Source organism: Oppia nitens, unplaced genomic scaffold (assembly GCF_028296485.1).
Source record: "Oppia nitens isolate AA-2021 unplaced genomic scaffold, nextdenovo-longstitch-racon4-pilon3 scaffold2_pilon_pilon_pilon, whole genome shotgun sequence".
Classification (NCBI taxonomy): domain Eukaryota; kingdom Metazoa; phylum Arthropoda; class Arachnida; order Sarcoptiformes; family Oppiidae; genus Oppia; species Oppia nitens.
The window spans coordinates 221,780-247,972 of NW_026533210.1; the positions used below are offsets into that span (position 1 = coordinate 221,780).

General features: G+C 30.3%; 7 protein-coding genes across 7 annotated transcripts; 3 read left to right on the plus strand and 4 right to left on the minus strand.

The window, feature by feature from the left end:
* Positions 1-2,803: 2,803 nt before the first annotated feature.
* LOC128955002 (uncharacterized) lies at positions 2,804-4,789 on the plus strand. The gene is made up of 4 exons (XM_054300625.1): positions 2,804-3,764; positions 3,936-4,119; positions 4,185-4,416; positions 4,712-4,789. Exons 1-4 carry the CDS (start codon positions 2,840-2,842, stop codon positions 4,787-4,789), a joined length of 1,419 nt encoding a protein of 472 aa, XP_054156600.1. The 5' UTR covers positions 2,804-2,839.
* Positions 4,790-6,327: 1,538 nt separating this feature from the next.
* LOC128955015 (uncharacterized) lies at positions 6,328-7,782 on the plus strand. Its single transcript, XM_054300642.1, has 3 exons — positions 6,328-7,144; positions 7,274-7,454; positions 7,551-7,782. Exons 1-3 carry the CDS (start codon positions 6,328-6,330, stop codon positions 7,780-7,782), a joined length of 1,230 nt encoding a protein of 409 aa, XP_054156617.1.
* Positions 7,783-11,700: 3,918 nt separating this feature from the next.
* On the minus strand, positions 11,701-12,796 carry LOC128955016 (uncharacterized). Its single transcript, XM_054300643.1, has 3 exons — positions 12,351-12,796; positions 12,030-12,210; positions 11,701-11,932 (listed from the first exon to the last, which is right to left on the minus strand). The coding sequence occupies exons 1-3, from the start codon at positions 12,673-12,675 to the stop codon at positions 11,701-11,703; spliced, it is 738 nt and encodes a 245-aa protein (XP_054156618.1). The 5' UTR covers positions 12,676-12,796.
* Positions 12,797-16,429: 3,633 nt separating this feature from the next.
* Positions 16,430-18,119, plus strand: LOC128955474 (uncharacterized). Its single transcript, XM_054301150.1, has 3 exons — positions 16,430-17,246; positions 17,590-17,767; positions 17,839-18,119. The coding sequence occupies exons 1-3, from the start codon at positions 16,475-16,477 to the stop codon at positions 18,101-18,103; spliced, it is 1,215 nt and encodes a 404-aa protein (XP_054157125.1). The 5' UTR covers positions 16,430-16,474; the 3' UTR covers positions 18,104-18,119.
* Positions 18,120-18,792: 673 nt separating this feature from the next.
* Positions 18,793-20,304, minus strand: LOC128955017 (uncharacterized). The gene is made up of 3 exons (XM_054300644.1): positions 19,455-20,304; positions 19,136-19,316; positions 18,793-19,030 (listed from the first exon to the last, which is right to left on the minus strand). Exons 1-3 carry the CDS (start codon positions 20,302-20,304, stop codon positions 18,793-18,795), a joined length of 1,269 nt encoding a protein of 422 aa, XP_054156619.1.
* Positions 20,305-22,535: 2,231 nt separating this feature from the next.
* On the minus strand, positions 22,536-24,042 carry LOC128955020 (uncharacterized). Its single transcript, XM_054300648.1, has 3 exons — positions 23,175-24,042; positions 22,877-23,057; positions 22,536-22,773 (listed from the first exon to the last, which is right to left on the minus strand). Exons 1-3 carry the CDS (start codon positions 24,040-24,042, stop codon positions 22,536-22,538), a joined length of 1,287 nt encoding a protein of 428 aa, XP_054156623.1.
* Positions 24,043-24,435: 393 nt separating this feature from the next.
* LOC128955021 (uncharacterized) lies at positions 24,436-25,846 on the minus strand. Its single transcript, XM_054300649.1, has 3 exons — positions 25,048-25,846; positions 24,785-24,968; positions 24,436-24,685 (listed from the first exon to the last, which is right to left on the minus strand). The coding sequence occupies exons 1-3, from the start codon at positions 25,784-25,786 to the stop codon at positions 24,436-24,438; spliced, it is 1,173 nt and encodes a 390-aa protein (XP_054156624.1). The 5' UTR covers positions 25,787-25,846.
* Positions 25,847-26,193: the final 347 nt, after the last annotated feature.

Below are 26,193 nucleotides of genomic sequence, written 5' to 3' on the forward strand. Positions count from 1 at the left end.
TAGAAACTACCCAATCGTATAATGAGTGCATCGATGACCGATTTTCAACTAATATATGGCATAACATTAAAACAATTATCATTGGTATTAGTAGTCAATAATATTGTATCGATGATTGGATCAACAGGTAATCTTGTATTTGTTTTTATTATATTTTTAAAATTTTTTTTTATTAATTTTGTTTTGTTGGTTTTTATAAATTTAAAATTAAAAAAATTAATTATTTTTTTATGACTAAATAATATATACGGGTCTAGTTCATAAGATCTAAACTCATTTGACCCAAACTTATTTGACCCAACTCATTTGACCCAAACTTATTTGACCCAACTCATTTGACCCAAACTCATTTGACCCAAATCACTTGACCCAAACTTATTTGACCCAACTCATTTGACCCAAACTCATTTGACCCAAACTTATTTAACCCAAATATTTATTATTTTATTTTTCAAACTATATAATTATATATAAATAATACAAACTTAATAATTGGAAATATTTCTGGTTTTTTATTTTTTTTAAAAATAAATATGTAATAACTTAATATTATTAAGTTCTAAATTATTTTATAGATTAAATAGATTATATTATTTATATAATTAATTAAATAAAATTATTAAGTTTTATATTATTTATATATAATTATAGTTCGAAAAAATAAAATAATAAATATTTGGGTCAATTAAGTTTGGGTTAAATGATTTAGATCAAGTGATTTGTGTCAAATGATTTGGGTCAAGTGATTTGGGTCAAATAAGTTTGGGTCAAATGAGTTTGGGTCAAATGATTTGGGTCAAATAAGTTTGGGTCAAATGATTTGGGTCAAATAAGTTTGGGTCAAATGAGTTTAGATCTTATGAGTGCGACCGAATATATACAGTATATATACAGTATATAATAATAAATACACTAGATAACTTGTTTAAATTTTTTTTTAAATATGCTATTGATGAATTTGAGAAAATATTTAAATTGTATAAATAAAAAAGTTAAGATAAATAATTTACATTAAATTAACTATTAGATTATTTGAGCATGATAAATTAAATTAATAATGTTAAATTGTTTAATGTTGTTGTTGGTATTTATATATTTAAAATATTTTTTTAAAAAATATATTTATTTAAAGTGTATAACAAAATACAGTAGATTACAATTACGATAACTATAAATTTATTTTACAACAAAACTAAACAATTATTTGTAAGTATTTATAATTAGAATTAAGTGTTTTTTTTAAATTTTAAATTTTAAATTTTAAATTTTATTATTATTATTATTATGTAATTTCTCTATAATATATAGTCGGTCTACTAACAAGTTATATAAACAAACATTTAGTTTATACTATAAGTTTGTTAGCCTATGGCCTATGTAGGTCAGTATCGGCCAGTTTACCTAACTATGGTTGGCTGATGACAATAGTACCACTGTCGGGTTTGTTTGAAGAGGGCTATTTTCTAATCAAAAATTTATGGATAATAGAAATGTGGTCAAAACAGTCGGGTCCCTATTTGCAGGCAATAAATCTGGCCGAAAGTCTGGCCAATATAGTCGGGCCAGTACTGGCCAATCCGTTTTTATCTAACATCACACAAAATACTATACAAACTATTAATAATAATAATAATACTATCGTTTATTACACCAAATCATTAATATATATACCGACACTAATTACTGGATCTCTGACTGTCGGTTTCGGTATATTTTTGGCTATACTCTACTGTTTCAAACGGTATGAGCCGATTGTCATCAAAGTAGATGAAACTACTACTACTACTACTACTACTACTACTACTACTACTACTACTACTACTACTAATTGTTTAGCATCTAATAAATCATTATTATTATCACCACTAATATCAAAACTATTGGATCGTTTACATAGAGAACTGGCACCCAATGTCTATCATTTTAGTCAATTGTTAATGTGTTCACTAATAGTGGGTTTGATTTATGTATTACAATCGCCACTGTATTATCTGTCAACATTTGGACAGTTATTTCCCATAAAAATGACCCAACAATCAGCTGCTTATCTGGTTTCAGGATTTTCAATAGCATCGGCCGGCAGTCAACTGGTTTGTATAGTTGTAACCAAATACATGAGCGACAACTTACTAATGTATATATGTATGACAGTCATACTAATCGCGCAACTATTGTATCTATTATTGTTGGCCTACAATTCCCTGACCATCATATGGACGGCTAGCATACTGTTTGGTATTGGTTACGGACCACTAGCCGGTTGTATATTAAATTATATGCAACTAATATTACCGGTTACCGATATGGTCGGCATGTTTTATTCAATTATTTTGTATATAATGTTCATATTAATGATTGAATTGTTAGGTATTTATATAACTTACAATAGTATGTCTTATGTCTATTGTAATCTATTAGCTACTAGTTTAGCAATTATTTTGCTAATTTGTGTCGATATTAGAAAATATTTACACAATAATAATAATAATAATAATACTAAATTATAAATATGTATTTTAATAAGACACAGTTTTTTTATTAATAAAATTAACAGTAAATAGTTTTTATTAATATTTTTTATAAAAAATAATAAATATTCTGTATATAAAATATATGTATATAAAACAAATATATCAATATATGATAAAACATTGTAAAATTAATTGTTTATAATACGTGATAAATTAAATAAAATTTGAAAAATTATTCAAACAAACATAAAACTTAATTGTTTTTTTAAATTTGTTAATTTTTTCATTAAATTTATTATTATTAATATAATTGAACCCAAATTTGAAAGCTATGTTTTTGTTGTTGTAATTAAAAATAAAACATTTTAATGTCAAAAAAATTAATTAATATCTTAATCGACAAACCATTAACTGTAAAACATCGGCAATTGACGGCACTGTTAGCCGTACCGGTAGTGTTGATGATAACTACCGTTGAAAACAATCGATGGACAGCAACGACAACGAAGACAATGACAGATAGATATCCATATAAACACTGGTCATCGATGATAACGACATTATCGTCGGTTGGTTTCCGATCATTACGACATCATTGGCGGCTAAGATCGGCGATACAATTGGACGACAACAACAACGATTACATCGATATTGTTGACCTCAAAAAACGGTGTATCCATTCAATAGCGATTGTATTGTGCGGTAAATACGAATCCTATCGCATGAAATCAGTATCGGCGGGTATATTCATTGGCCAACCGACGGATAGGCTAGTGGTAACCTGTAGTCACGGTATCCGTGATTCGCCAGTAGCTACTGTCCAACATATACTTAGCTATGTATCGCAAACGGGTACTAAACAGATATCCGATCAAATCGATGCCGATGTACTGTACAATGAGCCGCATCTAGATTTGTCATTAATACGGGTCAGGGATTGCAATGATGAAGTCGACACATCAGTTATAACAACGATGCCGTTTGCCGATACCTCCAATGAATTTGGCGCACAGGTAGTATCGTTCGGTCATGGCGGATCCATCAGATATATAGTACTACCGGGTATTATCCGATCACCAGGGATGCCGTCCAATCGATGTCAATCGGTTATCGATAAACTATGCGTTTACTATTCGGACGAATTGCCGTCGATAACACATTCGGCGGTAATGTGGCCGGGATTTTCTGGCGGTCCGCTTGTCGACACTGATTACCGTTGTTGCGGTATTATGTGGGGCTGTATTTTCTACAAGGAGGTCAACTTTATGGCCGTCGACTATCGGACAGTTATAAGTAAATATAAATAACAGATTTATGATTTCAATTATGATTTCAATTATGATTTCAATTATGATTTCAATTATGATTTCAATTATGATTTCAATTATGATTTCAATTATGATTTCAATTATGATTTCAATTATGATTTCAATTATGATTTCAATTATGATTTCAATTTTTTAGATTTTATAGACAGAGGTTTACAATATCATAGCCAACACTCGGATGTCAAGCGAAACCGTTTGCGACAACAGTACGAATCGGACAGACCGGCCGATCGGCGACTATTGGGTTTTGTTTTGCAATCAGAAATCGGCGGACTATTTACTGTCCAATCATTGCTTCCCAATCCAGCAAAAAATGCACAGTTAGTTATTGAACAGTAATTATAATTAATTAATTAATTATTGTTTTATACCAACGAAATTATAGTGCATATGTCGGCGCCCGTATTGAACACGTTTCGGGACAGTTGTTCAGAAATATCGATCAATTGACTGCAGCTCTCAATCATAGTCTAACTGTCCAATTGGTGATCCGGTTTGAAAGAGAAGAAGACGAAGGAGAGGCCGGACACTCAGGTCAAAGGCCACGTAAAGGTAGTATGAATCACATTGAATTGACAGCACCCGACCCTCAAACAACAGCATCACTGGTTGATAGGGTTATACCGTTTGTTTTTTAGGTTAAAAAGTTATAAAATAAACACATTATTTTTTTTGTTTTACATTATTATATTTTTTTATAATACTTTTTTCAATGTTAATAATATTGAAACAATTTTTGTATTATTTTTGTTGTTGATAAACATTACTAAATATCAAAAATATAGTTTTCATTATACATAAAAATGTTTTATTAAATATAATATTTTTATCAATTATTTATATGACTGTAATTATGTTAATAGTGTTAAAAATTAACTGTGTATTTATATAAACGTTATATACGGTAATCAGTGGACAACAAGCGGACCGATGGAAAATCCCGGCCACATTACGGCCGAATGTGTTATCGACGCTGATTCGTCCGAATAGTAAACACATAGTTTATCGATTACCGATTGACATCGATTTGATGGCATCCCGGATAATACCCGGTAGTACTATATATCTGATGGATCCGCCATGACCGAACGATACTACCTGAGCGCACAAATTCATTCAAGGTATCGGCAAACGGCATCGTTGTTATAATTGATGTGTCAACTTCATCATTGCCGCAATCCCTGACCCATATTAATGACAAATCTAAGTACGGCTCACTGTACAGTACATCGGCATCGATTTGATCGGATATCTGTTTCGTACCCGTTTGCGATACATAGCTAAGTATATGTTGGACAGTAGCCACTGGCGAGTCTCGGATACCGTGACTACAGGTTACCACTAGCCTATCCGTCGGTTGGCCAATGAATATACCCGCCGATACTGATTTCATACGATAGGATTCATATTTACCGCACAATACAATCGCTATTGAATGGATGCACCGATTTTTCAGGTCAACAATATCGATGTAATCGTTGTTGTTGTCGTCCAATTGTATCGCCGATCTTAGCCGCCATCGATACTTAGGTCGTAATAATCGGAAACCAATAACCGACGATAATGTCGTTATCATCGATGACCAGTGTTTATATGCATATCTATCTATCATAGTCTTCGTTGTTGTTGTTGTTGTGGTTGCTGTCCATCGATTGTTTTCAACGGTAGTTATCATCATCACTACCGGTACGGTTAACAGTGCCGTCAATCGCCGATGTTTTACAGTCAATGGTTTGTCGATTAAGATATTAATTAATTTTTTTGACATTTAAAAAGTTTTATTTTATTACAACAACAAAAACATTTGCTTTACAATTCGGGTTCAATTATTAATATATTAATAATAAATTTAATCACAAAATTTATCAATTTTAAAATATTAATTGTAAGTTTTATTGTTTGTTTGAATAAATTTTCAAAATTAATATTTAATTTATCACGTATAATAAACAATTAATTTTAGCTAAATTAAAACAATGTTTTTTTTATAAATATTTTACAGTATATTTAATTATATATCAAATTCTAAATTTTTTTTATCAATAAATTCTAGTATTACAATACAAGTTAATACAATATATACTATTTATAAAATATAATGTAAGAGTAATCGCGTGAATAATATATTTTTTTTTTTTAAATAAAACTATAGTTATAATTGTTTTATTCCAATACTTAATACCTTTAATAGCACCGGTAGTCAGTTAGGTTGTACTTTACTTTATTGATTTCATTGATTGTTAACTATGTATACATTATTATCAACTATAAGAAACCAGAGGTTTGTTATATATATTAGTGTAAAACATAATATTTTATATTACTTTATATTATTTTATATTAAGTTTTAAGTCTGAAAAATATATTATTGCAGATCAATGGGTATATTATGTATACCATTATCAATGGTTTGGATGACATACCATAATAAGCAGCCATCATTTAATACAACATCCATTAGTCGATCATTGTCTGCCACCAAAACACCAAACAACAATCGGTATCATTGTCTTAGATCGGCGGCGCTTATGGACACAAATGGACACCACACCGCCGCCGATAATGGCTTCGATATGATTGACCTAAAAGCCCAATGCATCCGATCGATAGGTTGGGTTATAAAAACTCGAATATACGATAATGTTATTATGAGTCGAGGAACGGGTGTTTTTGTCGATCATCGTCTACTGTTGACCTGTTATCATGTGGTCAAACATAATCAGTTTGTTTTTGTTCAATATGTAAAAAGCTATGATAATCAGTGGTCAGATGATTCAGATTCAGAATTAGATTTAGATTCAGATTTAGATTCAGATTCAAAATCAGATTCAGATTCAGATTCAGTTTCAGATTCAGATTCAGATTCAGATTCAGATTCAAAAACAAAATCAAAATCACGACAGATATTACAGTTATGGCCTATGGGTGTAGGGGACGTCCTATATGTCGAACCGCACAATGATCTGGCATTAGTACGGCTCAGGGATCCGCCATCACCAATGTATAATACGTCGACAACAATGCCGTTGACTACCAGTCCAGAGAGTACCGATTTTGGTTCACCAGTAGCTCTGCTAGGTCATGGCGGAAACGTACGATATGCACTACACCCGGGTATGGTTATTACACCCCAAGTCGACAACTATTTGATACCCATTGCCTACTACTTAAGTGTTGTACCCATCAATGAAAAACAGCCGATCATAGCGCACAGTACTATCTCATTGCACGGCAATTCGGGCGGTCCTGTCATCGATACCAATGGCCAGGTATGCGGTATTTGTTGGGGAGGTATTATAAGACGTGGACAGATATCGTTTGCAATCGGCACACAAATATTGAAGGGTATGAACTATATATTTATAATGATATATATATACACATATATATATATATAATAAGTTATAAATTACAAAAAAAACTTGTTGACAGTATTAGTAAATTTTTATTATTTATTTATTATTCAAAATACAGAGTTTATGGCCAATGCATTGGCCTATGAAAGTGATGGTAGAAAGCATAACCGTCTCAGGAAACGGTATGAATGGGACATTCGGTCCAATACACGACTATTGGGTCTGATTTTATCTAAACAACCGTTTTCGGGTAGTTTTACTGTACAGACAGCTCTGCCCAGTGCTACAAATAATGCAAAGTTTGTTTGTGTTTTTTTTGTTGGTTGTATAATGTATACCTATTTTATATATATATATAAATTAATTATTATTTGTGTGTCTGTCCTAAACACCAGAAATATTATCGGCACTAATGTATTGAAAATCGGTAGACAAGACTTCAATACTATCGATATTATCCGATCGGCTATTGTTAATGATAGGGTAATAACCGTTTGTTTTAGGTATACGACTGATGATGAAGATAATAGTCAAACGGGTAGAAAGTTAAGCACCCAATCCCTTAGCATCGATACTATACCATCAACTGATAATCACGGCATTAGTATTATACCATTAGTTATTTGATAAATATAGTTTGATATTAGTTATTTTTAACATTAATTATTTATATTGTATATTATAAGTTATTATTTCAATGTATATTTTAAAACATATTTATTTATTTTTTTAAATATTAATAATTATATTAGTGATCTTATGTTTATTTTTATGTTTATCTTAATTTTCTTATTTAACAATATATTTATTTTATTTTTTATGTAAACATTTATAAACAAAAATTATTATTTAGCTAAATCATTAAATAAAATACTATATGATTAACGATTATTACAATATTATTATTTACAAATTAGCATCAAATATTTTATAATACATTTTACAATTAATATTGTGAAACAAAACACAAAAAAAACTAATTATATAATAAATGATTATATCAATTATAAAACTATTAAATAGTATTTATTTTTTTTTAAATAAATAATTGATACGGTAGAGTATGTGTATAAAACTGTGTGTCTTAATAAAATAATATTTATAACTTATTATTATTATTATTATTACTAATATTATTATTATATAAATATTTTCTAATATCGACACAAATTAGCAAAATAATTGCTAAACTAGTAGCTAATAGATTACAATAGACATAAGACATACTATCGTAAGTTATATAAATACCCAACAATTCAATCATTATAATGAACATCATATACATAATAATTGTATAAAACATGCCAACCATATCGGTAACCGGTAACAGTAGTTGCATATAATTTAATAGACAACCGGCTAGTGGTCCGTAACCAATACCAAACAGTATGCTAGCCGTCCATATGATGGTCAGGGAATTGTAGGCCAACAATAATAGATACAATAGTTGCGCGATTAGTATGACTGACATACATATATACATTAGTAAGTTGTCGTTCAGGTATTTGGTTACAGCTATACAAACCAGTTGACTGCTGGCCGATGCTATTGAAAATCCTGAAACCAGATAAGCAGCTGATTGTTGGGTCATTTGTATGGGAGATAACTGTCCAAATGTTGACAAATAATACAGTGGCGATTGTAGTACACAAATCAAACCCAATATTATTGATAACATTAGCAATTGACTGAATTGATAGACATTGGGTACCAGTTCTCTATGTAAACGATCCAATAGTTTTGATATTAGTGGTGATAATAGTGATAATGATTTATCAGATGCTAAACACTTAGTAGTAGTAGTAGTGGTAGTAGTAGTTTCATGTACTTTGATGACTATCGGCTCATACCGTTTGAAACAGTAGAGTATAGCCAAAAATATGCCGCAACCGACAGTTAGAGATCCAGTAATTAGTATCGGTATATATATTAAAGATTTGTTGTAATAAACGATAGTATTATTATTATGAATAGTTTGTATAGTATTTTGTGTGATGTTAGATAAAAACGGATTGGCCAGTACTGGCCCGACTATATTGGCCAGACTTTCGGCCAGATTTATTGCCTGCAAATAGGGACCCGACTGTTTTGACCACATTTCTATTATCCATAAATTTTTGATTAGAAAATAGCCCTCTTCAAACAAACCCGACAGTGGTACTATTGTCATCAGCCAACCATAGTTGGGTAAACTGGCCGATACTGACCTACATAAGCCATAGGCTAACAAACTTATAGTATATACTAAATGTTTGTTAACATAACTTGTTAGTAGACCGACTATATATATTATAGAGAAATTACATAATAATAGTAATAATACTATTAAATTATTAATAAAAATATTAAATATTTTTTTTTTAAAAAAATGTTTGTTTTGTTGTAAAATAAATTTATAGTTAGTATTGTAATTGTAATAATTGTAAACTACTGTATTATTTTTACACACTTTATATATTAAATTATATCAATAAAAAACTTTTAATTTTTTAACTTTACCTTTAACTTAAATATTAATTTTATTAATAATAACTTTTAATAATTTTTAATTATATACACAATGTATGATGTCCAGGTTAATTTAAAAAAAAAGTAAATAAATAATTGTTTACATATTTAAAAAAAACAAAATTTAGGCATTATAAAGTATTTTAGCATGCTCAAATAATCTTATAATATTAATAGTTAACTTAATGTAAATTATTTATCTTTACATTAGTCATATCAATAGCATATTTTAAAAAAAGTTATCTAGTGTATTTATTAATATATACACTATATATATTTTTTAGTCAAAAAAAAATTAACAAAAAATTAAAATAAATTAAAATAAATACAAGATTACCTGTTGATCCAATCATTGATACAATATTATTGACTACTAATACCAATGATAATTGTTTTAATGTTATGCCATATATTAGTTGAAAATCGGTCATCGATGCACTCATTATACGATTGGGTAGTTTCTAAAAAATAATTAATATAATTATTATTATTATTGGTTAAATAGTTTAATTTAATAAAAAAAAATTAATTAAAAATATATTGAAAAATAAAAAAAAAATTAATTAATTGTTTTTTAGGGGGGTGGGTGAGTGGGTGGGTGGGTTGTATAAGTTAATTTACAGTTATAAACAACGAAATAAATAAACATATTGTTATTAAATATTTATATGATAGAGATATTTGTTTATTATTATTATTATCCATTGAGTTTGATATATACTGTATATATACAGTATATAAATATATAAAATTAATTTTCCTGTAATTACTAGCTGTTAGTCAACGACAACAACAACAAAAAATACATATATTTTTTTAAAAAATACTAGTTTCATAATTGATATAATTATTATTATTTTTTATATTACAATAAAAAAATTTTTGTAGTATTAAATGATTATTAATAAAACTAGGTAACTTTTATGTTAATTTGTAAATAATAATAATAATAATAATAATAAATAAAAATCAAAAAGTCATGGAAATCATCATAATCGTTAATCATATAGTATTTTATTTAATGATTTAGCTAAATAATAATTTTTTTTTATATAAATGTTTACATAAAAAAATCAAAATAAATATACTAAATCAATTACCCTTAAATAAGAAAATAAGATACACATAAAAAAATTCAAAAAAAAAAAAATAATATTAATAATAATACTTAATATAATATTTGCTATACTATTAAATAGTTGTAAATATAAAACAGTAAAACTTATGGAAAATATTTTCAAAAAAAAAACTTGAAAAGTTTTGTTTACTGAAATCTATAATGGCTTTTTGTGTGTGTCTGTGTGTCTGTAGCATTTTTTTGCGAATTTTGAAATTCTGACTTCAGATTCGGTTAGAGGACTACTAATAATGTATTGAAAAGTTGCGTCAAAAATGATCTATCTTTTCGGGAACATAGACAAAATGGCGGCCAAAGTATAAAAAATTTTAGAATTATTTTTTTAAAGTTTAGATTTAAATAAAGCATCAAAAACAAGCATAAGAAATATGCATTAAAATTTTGATATCCCTTCGGGAACATAGAGAAAAATGGCGGCCAAAGTAAAAAAAATTTAGGTAAAAATTTTAACTTTTAGAATTGTATAGAGCATCAAAAATAAAATATAGCTCAAAATTATTTTATTTTTAAGAAAAATGGCGGCAAAAGTATGATTTTAGCTGTTGATTTTATATACTAAATCATTTGATAACTTTGATGACAATATTTAAATTATGTATATTTAATCAGTTTTTAAATTTTTATATGTTACTATATAGCCGCTATAATTATACAAACTAATAGTTTTCAATGTTATTCAAGTTTTTTTTCTGAAAATGCTTTCTAGCATTCTTAACTGGTTTTATTTTAAATATCATATATAAAATAATTCTACAATTATTATTAATATATTTTTTTTAATAAATATACATGTATCTTATTATACATTGAAATAAATAACTTATAGAAAAATTATATTTATATACAGTCTAATAATTAATGTTAAAAAAATAGTAATAAATAATTTATAACTTTATTAATCAAATAACTAATGGTATAATACTAATGCCCTGATTATCAGTTGATGGTATAGTATCGATGCTAATGGATTGGGTGCTCGACTTTCTACCCGTTTGACTATTGTCTTCATCATCAGTCGGATACCTAAACGAAACGTTTATTACCGTTTCATTAACAATAGCCGATCGGATAATATCGATAGTATTGAAGTCTTGTCTATCGATTTTCAGTACATTAGTGCCGATTATATGTCTGTATGGGTGTGTGTTTGGACACACAAACAAATAATTAATTTATTGTTAGAAAAAATAGGTATACATTATACACAACAACAAAAAACACAACTAACTTTGCTTTATATGTAGCATTGGCCAGTGCTGTCTGGACAGTAAAACTACCGGAAAACGGTTGTTCAGATAAAATCAAACCCAATAGTCGTCTATTGGACCCAATGTTCCATTCATACCGTTTCCTGAGACGGTTGCGTTTTCTATCATCACTTTCATAGGCCAATGCATTAGCCATAAACTCTTTATTTTGAAAATAAATAATAATAAAAAATTTACTAATAATGTCAACAAGTTTTTTGTATAACTTATTAATTATATATATATATATATATATATATATATATATATATATATATATATAATTAATATATAGTTTATACTTTTCAATATTTGTGAGCCGATTGCAAACGATATCTGTCCACGTCTTATAATACCTCCCCAACAAATACCGCATACTTGGCCATTGATATCGATGACAGGACCGCCCGAATTGCCGGGCAATGAGATGGTACTGTGGGCTACGATCGGCAGTTTTTTATTGAACGGTACAACACTTAAGTAGTAGGCAATGGGTATCAAATAGTTGTCTACTTGGGGTGTAATAATCATACCCGGATGCAATGCAAACCGTACTCTTCCGCCGTGACCTAACATAGCTACTGGTGCACCAAAATCGATACTATCTAGACTGTCAGTTATCGCCATTGTTTCGGACGTATTATATTCAGGCGATTCAGGATCCCTGAGCCGTACTAATGCCAGATCATTGTGCGGTTCGACATACAGGACGTCGCCTACACTATTAGGACATAACTGTAATATTTGTCGTAATTTTGATTTTGATTTTGATTTTGATTTTGATTTTGATTTTGATTTTGATTTTGATTTTGATTTTGATTTTGATTTTGATTTTGATTTTGATTTTGATTTTGATTTTGATTTTGATTTTGATTTTGATTTTGATTTTGATTTTGATTTTGATTTTGATTTTGATTTTGATTTTGATTTTGATTTTGATTTTGATTTTGATTTTGATTTTGATTTTGATTTTGATTTTGATTTTGATTTTGATTTTGATTTTGTTTTTGAATCTGAATCTGAATCTGAATCATCTGACCACTGATTATCATAGCTTTGAACATATTGGACGAAAACAAACGGATTATGTTTGACCACATGATAACAGGTCAACAGTAGACGATTGTCGACAAAAACACCCGTTCCTCGACTGATAATAATACTATCGTATATTCGAGTTCTTATAACCAAACCTATCGATCGGATGCATTGGGCTTTCAGGTCAAACATGTCGAAGCCATTATCGGCGATGTGGTGTCCATTGGTGTCCATAAGCGCCGCCGATCTAAAATAATGATACCGATTGTTGTTTGATGTTTTGGTGGCAGACAATGATCGACCATTGGTTGTTGTCTTAAACAATGGTTTACTATTGTATGTCGTTATCCATACCATTGATAATGGTATACATAATATACCCATTGATCTGCAATTATATATTACAGTAAAAAATATTATGTTTTCACTAATATGATACTAACTAACCTCTGATTTCTTATAGTTGATAATAATGTATACATTAGTTAACAATCAATGAAATCAATAAAGTAAAGTACAACCTAACTAACTACCGGTGCTATTAAAAGGTATTAAGTATTGGAATAAACTTGTAATAACTATAGTTTAATTAAAAAATAAAATATAAATTATAGAAAAATTCAAAATAAAATATTATCCACGCGATTACAAATAGTATAATTGTATAATTAAGTAATTAATAATAAACTATTTTATTTTGATTATATTCTGAAAAACAAATATATTATTTCAAATAATCAGTAATCCTTTGACTACCAGCGCCAGTAATACAGTTATCAGTGGAATATATTGAAAATTAATGAGGAATTAATTTGAAATTTATAAGGAATTTATTGGAAATTTATAAGGAATTTATTGGAAATTTATAAGGAATTTATTGGAAATTTATGAGGAATTTATTGGAAATTTATAAGGAATTTATTGGAAATTTATAAGGAATTTATTGGAAATTTATGAGGAATTTATTGGAAATTTATTTATTTATTTTTATCAAAAAACTAATGGCATAATACTAGTACTCTCGTTATCGATGGTTGTTATCGTATTGATGTCAATGAGTTTAATGATGTCTTTACTATGTGTTTCGTCGGTACTGTAGTCGTCATCATCACTGGTCGACAATCTAGTGGTTACTCTGACTTGCAATCTATTATCGATAGCCAATCGGATATTATCGATACTATTGCATACCTGTCCGTTAAGTAAACAAATACGTCTACCGATAATACCACTGGTGTTTATTTATTTATTGTGTGCATCCAAACAAACAAACAAATTAATCAAAAAATTATAATTGAATAAAAAATAAATAATAAATATAACTAAATAACAAACTTTGCATCAGTTGTGGCCGTCGGTAGTGCCGCTGTGACTGTAAAACTATCCGACAATGGTTTTGTATCTACGATTATACCCAATATTTGTGTAACAGTACGACTGTCCCATTCATACCGTTTCCTGAGACGGGTTCGCTTTATACCATTACTTTCATAGGCCAATGCTTTATCTATAAACTCTGTATATTTCATAATAAAAATTTTACTAATACTGTCATCAAGTTTTTTTGTATAACTTATTAATTGATTTAATAATCATTATATATATATACTGTATATAAATATAGTTCATACCCATCAATATTTGTGAGCCGATTGCAAACGATATCTGTCCACGTATTATAATACCTCCCCAACAAATACCGCATACCTGGCCATTGGTATCGATGACAGGACCGCCCGAATTGCCGGGCAATACGATAGTACTGTGGGCTACGATCGGCAGTTTTTCATTGATCGATACAGTACTTAAGTAGTAGGCAATGGGTATCAAATAGTTGTCGACTTGTGGTGTAATAACCATACCCGGATGCATTGCAAACCGTAGGCCTCCGCCATGACCTAACATAGCTACTGGTGCACCAAAATCAATATTATCTGGACTGGTAGTCACCGGCATTGTTGTCGACGTATTATATTCAGGCGATATCGGATCCCTGAGCCGTACTAATGCCAGATCATTGTGCGGTTCGACATATAGGACGTCTCCTACACCCATAGGACATAATTTTAATATCTGTCGTGATTTTGATTTTGTTTTTGAATCTGAATCTGAATCTGAATCTGAATCTGAATCTGAATCTGAATCTGAATCTGAATCTGAATCTGAATCTGAATCTATATCTGAATCTATATCTGAATCTATATCTGAATCTATATCTGAATCTATATCTGAATCTATATCTGAATCTATATCTGAATCTATATCTGAATCTATATCTGAATCTGGATCTGAATCTGGATCTAAATCTGAATCATCTGACCACTGGTTATCATAGCTTTTTACATATTGAACGAAAACAAACGGATTATGTTTGACCACATGATAACAGGTCAACAGTAGACGATTGTCGACAACAAAAACGCCAGTTCCTCGACCGCTAATAATATTATCAAATAGTCGTGGTCTTATAACCCAACCTATCGATCGGATCGATTGGGTTTTCAGGTGAATCATATCGAAGCCAACATTATCGGCAATTATGTGTCCATTGTTGTCCATCATCAGTGCCGCCGATCTAAAACAATGATACCCAATGTTTGGTGTCTTAGAAGACACCATTGATGGACAACTGGATGTTGTCTTAAACGATGGCTTATTAGTATTGTATGTCGTCATCCAAACCATTGATAATTGTATACATAATTTACCCATTGATCTGCAATAATATATTACAGTAAAATAAATAAATTAAAAACTTAATATATATATATAAAATATTTTGTTTTCACTATTATATATAACTAACCGATGATTTATTATAGTTGACAATAATGTATACATAGTTAAAGCGCTAATCAATAAATTAAAGTACAACCTAACTAACTACCGGTGCTATTAAAGGTATTGGAATAAAACAAATATAATTTTAGTTTTATTTTATTTTTTAAATATTATTCACGCGATTACTCTTACATTATATTTTTTACATAAAATTAAGTTAATTATATTTATAATAAATTGACAGTTAGTTTATAAAGTTTTCATAATTTTTTGTTTTTTGAATGAAAATTATTGTTTCAAATACTTTCTATAATAAAAAAAAAACAATGATTTTGTATTTAACTAAAATAAAACTAAGGTATGTCCAGACAGAAACCAATTACTGTATTAATTAATTACTACTACTGTTTAGTGTTTCTAAGCATTTCTATTAAAAGATTAATTAAATAATTAAAAAAATAATTAATAAATTTAGTAATAAAATATTTCCAGAAATATTCTGTTATCGTCATCGGCGGCTTCATTGGCTGTAACATCATTYACGGCTGTATATAATAGAAATCGCCGACAACTGGCCAACAAACAGTCGTCACCACTGTTGCCGACAATGATTTGGTCGCAACAATCGGWCGGYCAAATGTCTAACCATCGAAATAATGCCAATTATTATAATACTRATAATAAGCCAYCGATTRAATGGTTGAGTCGGAGGAGGGCTCACATGTTTGACATCAATATTGAATACTTAGGAAACAATTACAAAAATAATGTAATTGTTTTGTTTGGTCAACGATATTACGATAACCAGCAATTGAAACTTATCGGAACTGGAGTCATGTTTGGCCGTTTGGCCGTTACTAATGCTCATGTAGTGCAAGGCTATCAACACATTGAAGGCTTTACAAGCTTCTCAGCGCCGACCATACAGTTAGTTGAACAGTCGGCCGTCGAAATGTCTAATAGATCTATGGTCCGAGTTTTATATGTTGAACGGCATCTGGATCTGGCAATCATACAACTATATGAATTGGACTATACTAGATTCCAGTTGCAGTTGCCATTCAAACTGGCCAATCGTCCACTGGAATTGGGCGAATCGGTAGCCATTATGGGTCACGGTGATTATCAGGGGTGGTTAATCAGTGTCGGCTACATAACTGCATATACACCAATTGATACTATAAGTGCGACAAATTATGAACCGTTAAGCGATATTTTAGACAAACGGGAACTGTTTGTCGTACATAAATCCCGTACTATTCCCGGACATTCGGGTTCACCTATAGTTGATGTCAACTATAATATTATTGGCATTCATTTTGGTGGAGTATTATCCAATGATTACCCTAAAGTTGGCACTTATTATCAAAGTTTAATACGTATGTATATTCAAACATACAAACATATAATATGATACACAGTTATTATAGGCAGGTGCTGTATATTACATTAGTTATTATATAAGTTATTAAAAACTTCAAAAACAAGATATATAACACTTTAAGCTAATAGTCTCTGTTTTAGGGATGTAATGTTTTAGGGACAGGTAGGCAGGTGCTGTACATTAATATATTATGTTATATGTTAGTATAAGTCAAAGAGCATTTTTTATTATTTTTTAAAAAAATATTTAATTTTAAATTTTTAAAAAATTCTTTATGATTTCACTTATAATTTCAATTATTATTATTATATGATTTATGTATTTATTTATTTATACAGATTTTTTGAACAGAGGTTACCTATATTATAGCCAACATGTCCGGCAAAACCGTTTGCGACAACTGTATGAATCGGACAGACCGGCCGATCGGCGACTATTGGGTTTTGTTTTGCAATCAGAAATCGGCGGACTATTTACTGTCAAATCAGTGCTACCAAATCCAGCAGAAAATGCACAGTTAGTTATTATTGAACAGTTGGTTTAATTAATTTAATTAATTATTATTATTATCATTATTATTATTATAGTGCATATGTCGGCGCCCGTATTGAACACGTTTCGGGACAGTTGTTCAGAAATATCGATCAATTGACTGAAGCACTCAATCATAGTCTAACTGTCCAATTGGTGTTACGGTTCGATAGAGAAGAAGAAAGAGAAGAAGAAGAAGGAGATGCCGGACACTCAGGTCAAAGGCCACGTAAAGGTAGTATGAATCACATTGAATTGACAGCACCCGACCCTCAAACAGCACCAACATTAGTTGATAGGGTTATACCGTTTGTTTTTTAATTAAAAAAATAAATAGTAAAATAACACATTATTTTTGTTAACCGATTATTAACCATTTGTTTAATGTTATTAATATTCAAATAATTTTTTATTTTAATTTTTTTTTTGATAAATATTTCTAAAATCAAATGATATGCTTTGTTTTAAATATATGTAAATAAATAAAACAAAACAAAATGTTGTCTAAAAATGTGTACAAATTTTTGTTTATTTGTAAAATTACAAAATAATAGACAGGTATGTTATGGTAATGTTATGGTAATGTCTTGCAATATAATCATTAAATTAGTATAATATTACAAACTATAGTTAATAAAAATTACTCATTAATCAGTTTTTTTTCAAAAATATCCAAATTTCCCCAAAACTGTCAAAATTTAGCAAAAAATATTCACTTTTTCATAAATTATCAACATTTAGCAAATTTATAAAAATAAATAATAAATCAACAATTTATTCAAAAAACAATAATCAATAAGTAATCAAATCACAAATCAAATAAATATTAAAAATAAAAATATTGATATATTTATTGTACAATAAATTATTAATTGAACAAAAAAAACTTAACTATTACTATACAGTTTTATATACACTAAATATATTGAGTATTAAAAAAAAGATAATTATAATGAGAATTAATTAATTTTAAAATTATAAAATAAATAAACAAAATAAAAAATAATTTATCAAAAAACTAATGGTATAATACTATTGCTCTCGTTATCGATGGTTGTTATCGTATTGATGTCAACGAGTTTAATGATGTCCTTACTATGTGTTTCGGTACTGTTGTCGTCATCATCACTGGTCGACAATCTAGTGGTTACTCTGACTTGCAGTCTATTATCGATAGCCAATCGGATATTATCGATACTATTGCATACCTGTCCGTTAAGTAAACTAATACGTCTACCGATAATACCACTGGTGTTTATTTATTTATTGTGTGGATTTAAACAAACAAACAAATTAATCAAATAATTATAATTTTAAAAAAATAAATAATATATAACTAAATACTAAACAAACTTTGCATCAGTTGTGGCCGTCGGTAGTGCCGCTGTGACTGTAAAACTATCCGACAATGGTTTTGTATCAACGATTATACCCAATATTTGTGTAATGGCCCGACTGTCCCATTCATACCGTTTTCTGAGACGGTTTTGCTTTATACCATTACTTTCATAGGCCAAAGCTTTATCTATAAACTCTGTATATTTCATAATAAAAATTTTACTAATACTGTCATCAAGTTTTTTGTATAACTTATTAATAAATTTAATAATCATTATATATATATATACGGTATATATTAAATATAGATACTGTATATAAATATAGTTCATACCTATCAATGGTTGCGAGCCGTTTGCAAACGATATCTGTCCACGACTTGTAATACCGCCCCAACAAATACCGCATAGTTTGCCATTGCTATCGATGACCGGACCGCCCGAATTGCCGGGCAATACGATAGTACTGTGGGCTACGATCGGCAGTTTTTCATTGATGGTTACCAAACTTATATAATAGTTAATAGGTATCAAATAGCTATCAACACGGGGTGTGGTAACCATACCCGGTTGCAATGTAAACCGTAGGCCACCGCCATGACCTAGCATAGCTACTGGTGCACCAAAATCGATACTATCAGGACTGGTAGACACCGGCATTATTGTCGACGTATTATATTCAGGCCATTCAGGATCCCTGAGCCGTACTAATGCCAGATCATTGTACGGTTCGACATACAGTACTTCGGCTACACTATTTGGACATACCTTTAATATTTGTTGTGATTTTGATTTTGGATCTGAATCTGAATCATCCGACCACTGATTATCATAGCTTTGAACATATTGAACGAAAACAAACGGATTTTGTTTGACCACATGATAACAGGTCAATAGTAGACGATGGTCGACAAAAACACCCGTTCCTCGACCGCTCATAATATTAATTTTATTATTAATTCGGTATCTTATAACCCAACCTATCGATCGGATGCATTGGGTTTTCATGTCAATCATATCGAAGCCAATATCGGCGGCGGTTTTATGGTTGGCCGCCGATCTAAGACAATGATACCGATTGTTTGTTTTTGGAGACAATAGTCGGACACTACTGGATGTTGTCTGAAACGATTGACAGATAAACGATGGCTTATACTTGTTATTATGGTATATCATCCAAACCATTGATAAGGGTATACATAATATACCCATTGATCTGCAATAATATATATACCGTAAATGAAAATGTTTAAAATAAAACTTAATATAAAATACTATTTTTTCACTTATATATAACTAACCGATGATTTCTTATAGTTGATAATAATTTATACATAGTTGAGTATAAAGTATTCAATAAAGTAAAGTACAACCTAAATAACTACCGGTGCTATTAAAGGTATTAAGTATTGGGATAAAACAAATATAATTATAGTTTAATAAAATACAAGTTTAAAAAAATTATATTATTCACGCGATTACTCTAACATTATATTTTTACAAATAGTATTAATAAATTTTTTATCAAAAAACTAATGGCATAATACTAGTACTCTCGTTATCGATGGTTGTTATCGTATTGATGTCAACGACTTTAATGATGTCCTTACTATGTGTTTCGTCGGTACTATAGTCGTCATCATTACTGGTCGACAATCTAGTGGTCACTCTGACTTGCCGTCTATTATCGATAGCCAATCGGATATTATCGATACTATCGCATACCTGTCCGTTAAGTAAAGAAATACGTCTACCGATAATACCACTGGTGTTTAGTTATTTATTGTGTGCATCCAAACAAACAAACAAATTAATCAAATAATTATAATTTTAAAAATATAAATAAATAATATATAACTAAATACTAAACAAACTTTGCATCAGTTGTGGCCGTCGGTAGTGCCGCTGTGACTGTAAAACTATCTGACAATGGTTTTGTATCTATAATTATACCCAATATTTGTGTAACGATACGACTGTCCCATTCATACTGTTTCCTGAGACGGGTTTGCTTTATACCAACACTTTCATAGGCCAATGCTTTAGCCATAAACTCTGTATTTTGAAAATAAATAGATAATAAAACTTTACTAATACTGTCATCAAATTTGTATAACTTATTAATTGAGTGAATAATCATTATATAAATATATATTGAATATAAAGTTAATACCTATCAATCTATGAGTGCCGATTGCATACGATATCTGTCCACGTTTTATAATACCGCCCCAACAAATACCGCATAATCGGCCATTGGTATCGATGACAGGACCGCCCGAATTACCGGGCAATACGATAGTATTGTGGGTTACGATCGGCTGTTTTTTATTGATCGATACAATACTTATATAATAGTTAATAGGTATCAAATAGTTGTCGACTTGGGGTGTAATAACCATACCCGGGTGCAGTGCAAACAGTACGTTTCCGCCATGACCGATCATAGCTACTGGTGCACCAAAATCGGTACTCTCTGGACTGATAGTCAGCGGCATTAGTGTCGACGTATTATATTCAGGCGATGGCGGATCCCTGAGCCGTACTAATGCCAGATCATTGTGCGGTTCGACATACAGGACGTCTCCTACACTATTAGGACATAACTGTAATATTTGTCGTAATTTTGATTTTGATTTTGAATCTGAATCTGAATCTGAATCTGAATCTGAATCTGAATCTGAATCTGAATCTGAATCATCTGACCACTGGTTATCATAGCTTTTCACATATTGAATGAAAACAAACGGATTATGTTTGACCACATGATAACAGGTCAACAGTAGACGATTGTAGGCTACAAAAACACCCGTTCCTCGACCGCTAATAATATTATCATAGATTCGTGGTCTTATAACACTACCAATCGATCGGATGCATTGGGTTTTCATATCAATCATATCGAAACCATTATCGGCAATGTGTCCATTGTTGTTGTCCACCATAATCGCCGATCTAAGACAATGATAGCGATTGTTTGATTTTGTAGACAATAGTCGGACACTGGATGTTGTCTGAAACGATGGCTTATGCTTATTATGGTATGTCATCCAAACCATTGATAATGGTATACATAATATACCCATTGATCTGCAATAATATATTTTTCAAACTTAAAACTTAATATAAATTATTATGTTTTCAATAATATATATAACTAACCGATAATTTCTTTTAGTTGATAACAATGTATACATAGTTAAAGCATGTAATAAATAAAGTAAAGTACAACCAACTAACTACCGGTGCTATTAAGGTATTGGAAGTATTAGAATAAAACAAATATAACTATAGTTACAAAATTAAATATAAAATTATAGTAACATTCAAAAAATATTTATTATTCACGAGATTACTCTTAAATTATATTTTTTACAAATATTATAATTAATTTATTATATTAATTAATTTTTTAATCAAAAAACTAATGGTATAATACAAGTACTCTTGTTATCGATGGTTGTTATCGTATTGATGTCAATGAGTTTAATGATGTCATTACTATGTGTTTCGGTACTGTAGTCGTCATCATCAGTGGTAGACCAACTAGTGGTCACTTTGACATGCGGTCTATTATCGATAGCCAATCGGATATTATCGATACTATTGCATACCTGTCCGTTAATTAAACAAATACGTCTACCGATAATAATACTTGTGTTTATTTATTTATGTGTGCATTCAAACAAACAAACAAATTAATCAAATAATTGTAATTTAAAAAATAAAATAAATAATATATAACTAAATAACAAACTTTGCATCAGTTGTGGCCGTCGGTAGTGCCGCTGTGACTGTAAAACTATCCGACAATGGTTTTGTATCTATAATTATACCCAATATCTGTCTAATAGCCCGACTGTCCCATTCATACCGATCCCTGAGACGGGTTTGCTTTATACCATCACTTTCATAGGCCAATGCTTTAGCCATAAACTCTGAAAAATAATAATTTTTTTTCACAAACATTTGTATAACTTATTAATTGATTTAATATTTATTATAAATATATATATATATATATTATAAATATATATTAAATATATAGTTCATACCCATCAATATTTCCGATCCGATTGCAAACGATATCTGTCCACGTCTTATAACACCTCCCCAACATATACCGCATACTTGGCCATTGGTATCGATGACAGGACCGCCCGAATTGCCGGGCAATACGACAGTACTGTGGGCTACGATCGGCAGTTTTTCATTGAACGGTATAACACTTATATAGTACTCAATGGGTATCAAATAGTTGTCGACTTGGGGTGTAATAACCATACCCGGGTGCAATACATACCGTACGCTTCCGCCATGACCGATCATAGCTACTGGTGCACCAAAATCGGTACTCACTGGACTGTCAGTTATCGGCATTGTTGTCGGTGTATTATAAGCAGGCGATGGCGGATCCCTGAGCCGTACTAATGCCAGATCATTGTGCGGTTCGACATACAAAATGTCGGCCACATTCTTAGGGCATAACTTTAAGATCGGTTGTGATTTTATTATTGATTTTGAGTCTGAATCCGACCCCTGATTATCATAGCTTTGAACATATTGAACGAAAACAAACGGATTATGTTTGACCACATGATAACAGGTTAACAGTAGACGATTGTCGACTACAAAAACACCAGTTCCTTGACTGATAGTACGATTATCATAGATTCGTGGTCTGAAAACAAAACCTATCGATTGGATGCATTGGGTTTTCAGGTCAATCATATCGAAGCCAATAGTATTGGCGCCGGTATTATTGTTGACCTCCATAAGCGCCGCCGATCTAAGACAATGATAACGATTGTTAGCTTTTGGAGACAATAGTCGGACACTGGATGTTGTCTGAAACGATGGCTTATACTTGTTATTATGGTATGTCATCCAAACCATTGATAATGGTATACATAATATACCCATTGATCTAAAATAATATATTATCGTAAAACAAATGTTTGAAATAAAACTTTATATAAACTATTATCTCTATTACTTATATATAACTAACCGATGATTTCTTATAGTTGATAACAATGTATACATAGTTAAGTATCAAGTAATCAATAAAGTAAAGTACAACAAACTAACTACCGGTGCTATTAAAGGTATTAAGTATTGGAATAAAACAAATATAACTATAGTTTAATTTTTAAAAAATGTCTGTATTATAAAATAATAGTAAAATTCAAAAAAAAATATATATTATTCACGCGATTAACTCTTACAATACATTTCTACAAACAGTAAACAAACTATAATTAATTAATTAATAAAACTATTTTAGATTATAAACTAAAAAATAAATATAGTATTTCAAAAAACTAATGGTTTAATCCTAAAGCCATGGTTATCGACGGGTGCTATAGTATTGATGTTAATAGAGCTGATGCTGTCATTTATAACTGTCGTCCCTTGACTACCACCACCACTACTATTGTCATCATCAGTGGGTAATCCAATCGACAATTTTATTACCCGATTACTACCGATAGCCGATCGGATGACGTCAATATTGTTGAACACGTGTTCAAAAACTTTGGTAACACGTGAGCCGATAATACTTCTGGTGTGTCGACCAAAACAAACATAAAATATTTATTTAAAATTTTACTAAAAATATAAACATTTTTTTTTGTTTTTGCTTTTTAATTGGTAAACAAACTTTGTTTCATCTAAAACTGTGGGCAAAACCGATCGGACAGTAAAACTACCCGAAAATGGTTGTGTAGAGAAAATCAAACCCAATAATCGCTTGTCGCTGTCCCTATTGTCCAATACATACCGTTCCCCATAACTTATTTGTTTTAGTCCATCTCTTTCATAAGTCAGTGCTTTAGTTATAAACTCTGTATAAAATTAAAATAAAATAGTTATAGATAAATATAATTACAGTATATATATATATATATATATCGTTCAATATACCTGTCAATATTTTATAGTCGACAGCTAGAGCTACCTGTCCACATTCTAGGATACCACCCCAAAGCAAACCCGACAATCGGCCATCGGTATCGATTAGAGGACATCCGGAAAAACCGGCCGCAACTATAGTATCGTGTGTTATGACCGGTAATTCCGAAAAATATGCTACACTACTAGCATCGTGTTTAGCTGGTATCAGATTGTGTTGGGGTACCCGGGGTGTAGTAATCATACCCGGGTGTAATGTAAACAGTATACTATTGCCGTGTCCAAGCATGGCTACGGGTGCGCCAAAATCGGTACTCTCTGGACTGGTAGTCATCGGCATTGTGGTCAACATTTTATACGGTTGTGATGGCAGCTCATGGAGTCTGACTAATGCCAGATCCCAGTGCGGCTCGACGTACACGACGTCGGCCTCAATCAAGGGTGTAGTCATTACTAACTGATTCCAATACATTGCCACACATTGAACCCAAACTACTGGCCTATGTTTGACCACATGATAGCAGGTCAACAGTAGACGATTGTCGACAACAAAAACACCGGTTCCCGTACCGCTAACAATACAATTGTCTTTAATTGTAGGCCGTATGACATAAGCTATCGATTTGATGCAACGTTTTTTTAGGTCAATCATATCCAGACCATTATCGATGGTGTTTCCATTGTTGTTGTCCGTAAGCGCCGCCGATCTAAGACACGGATACCGATTGAGTGGTATTTTTAGGGCAGACATTGATCGGGCACTGGTAGTTGTCTGAACCGATTGCCAGATAAACAATGGAAACCTATTGTATGCTATCCATAATGGTATACATAATATATTCAACGATCTGTAAGATTTGATTTTTTGAAAAAATGTTTTTAAAATATATTGTATTATACTATGTATTATACAATTTATAAACAGAAAACCTTAGGTTTATTATAGTTGATGATAATGTATATAACATATGTAAATATAATCTAACAATTATAAAGTATAACTAACTGACTACCGGTGCTAATTAATTAGTTTAGAAATACTAAATAAAATAATTTTTATAAAAAAAACAAACAATTTATACAAATTGTTTAACTGAATATACAATTTTTTTAAAAATATATAAAACATGTATATTATGCACGCAATTTACATGTAAA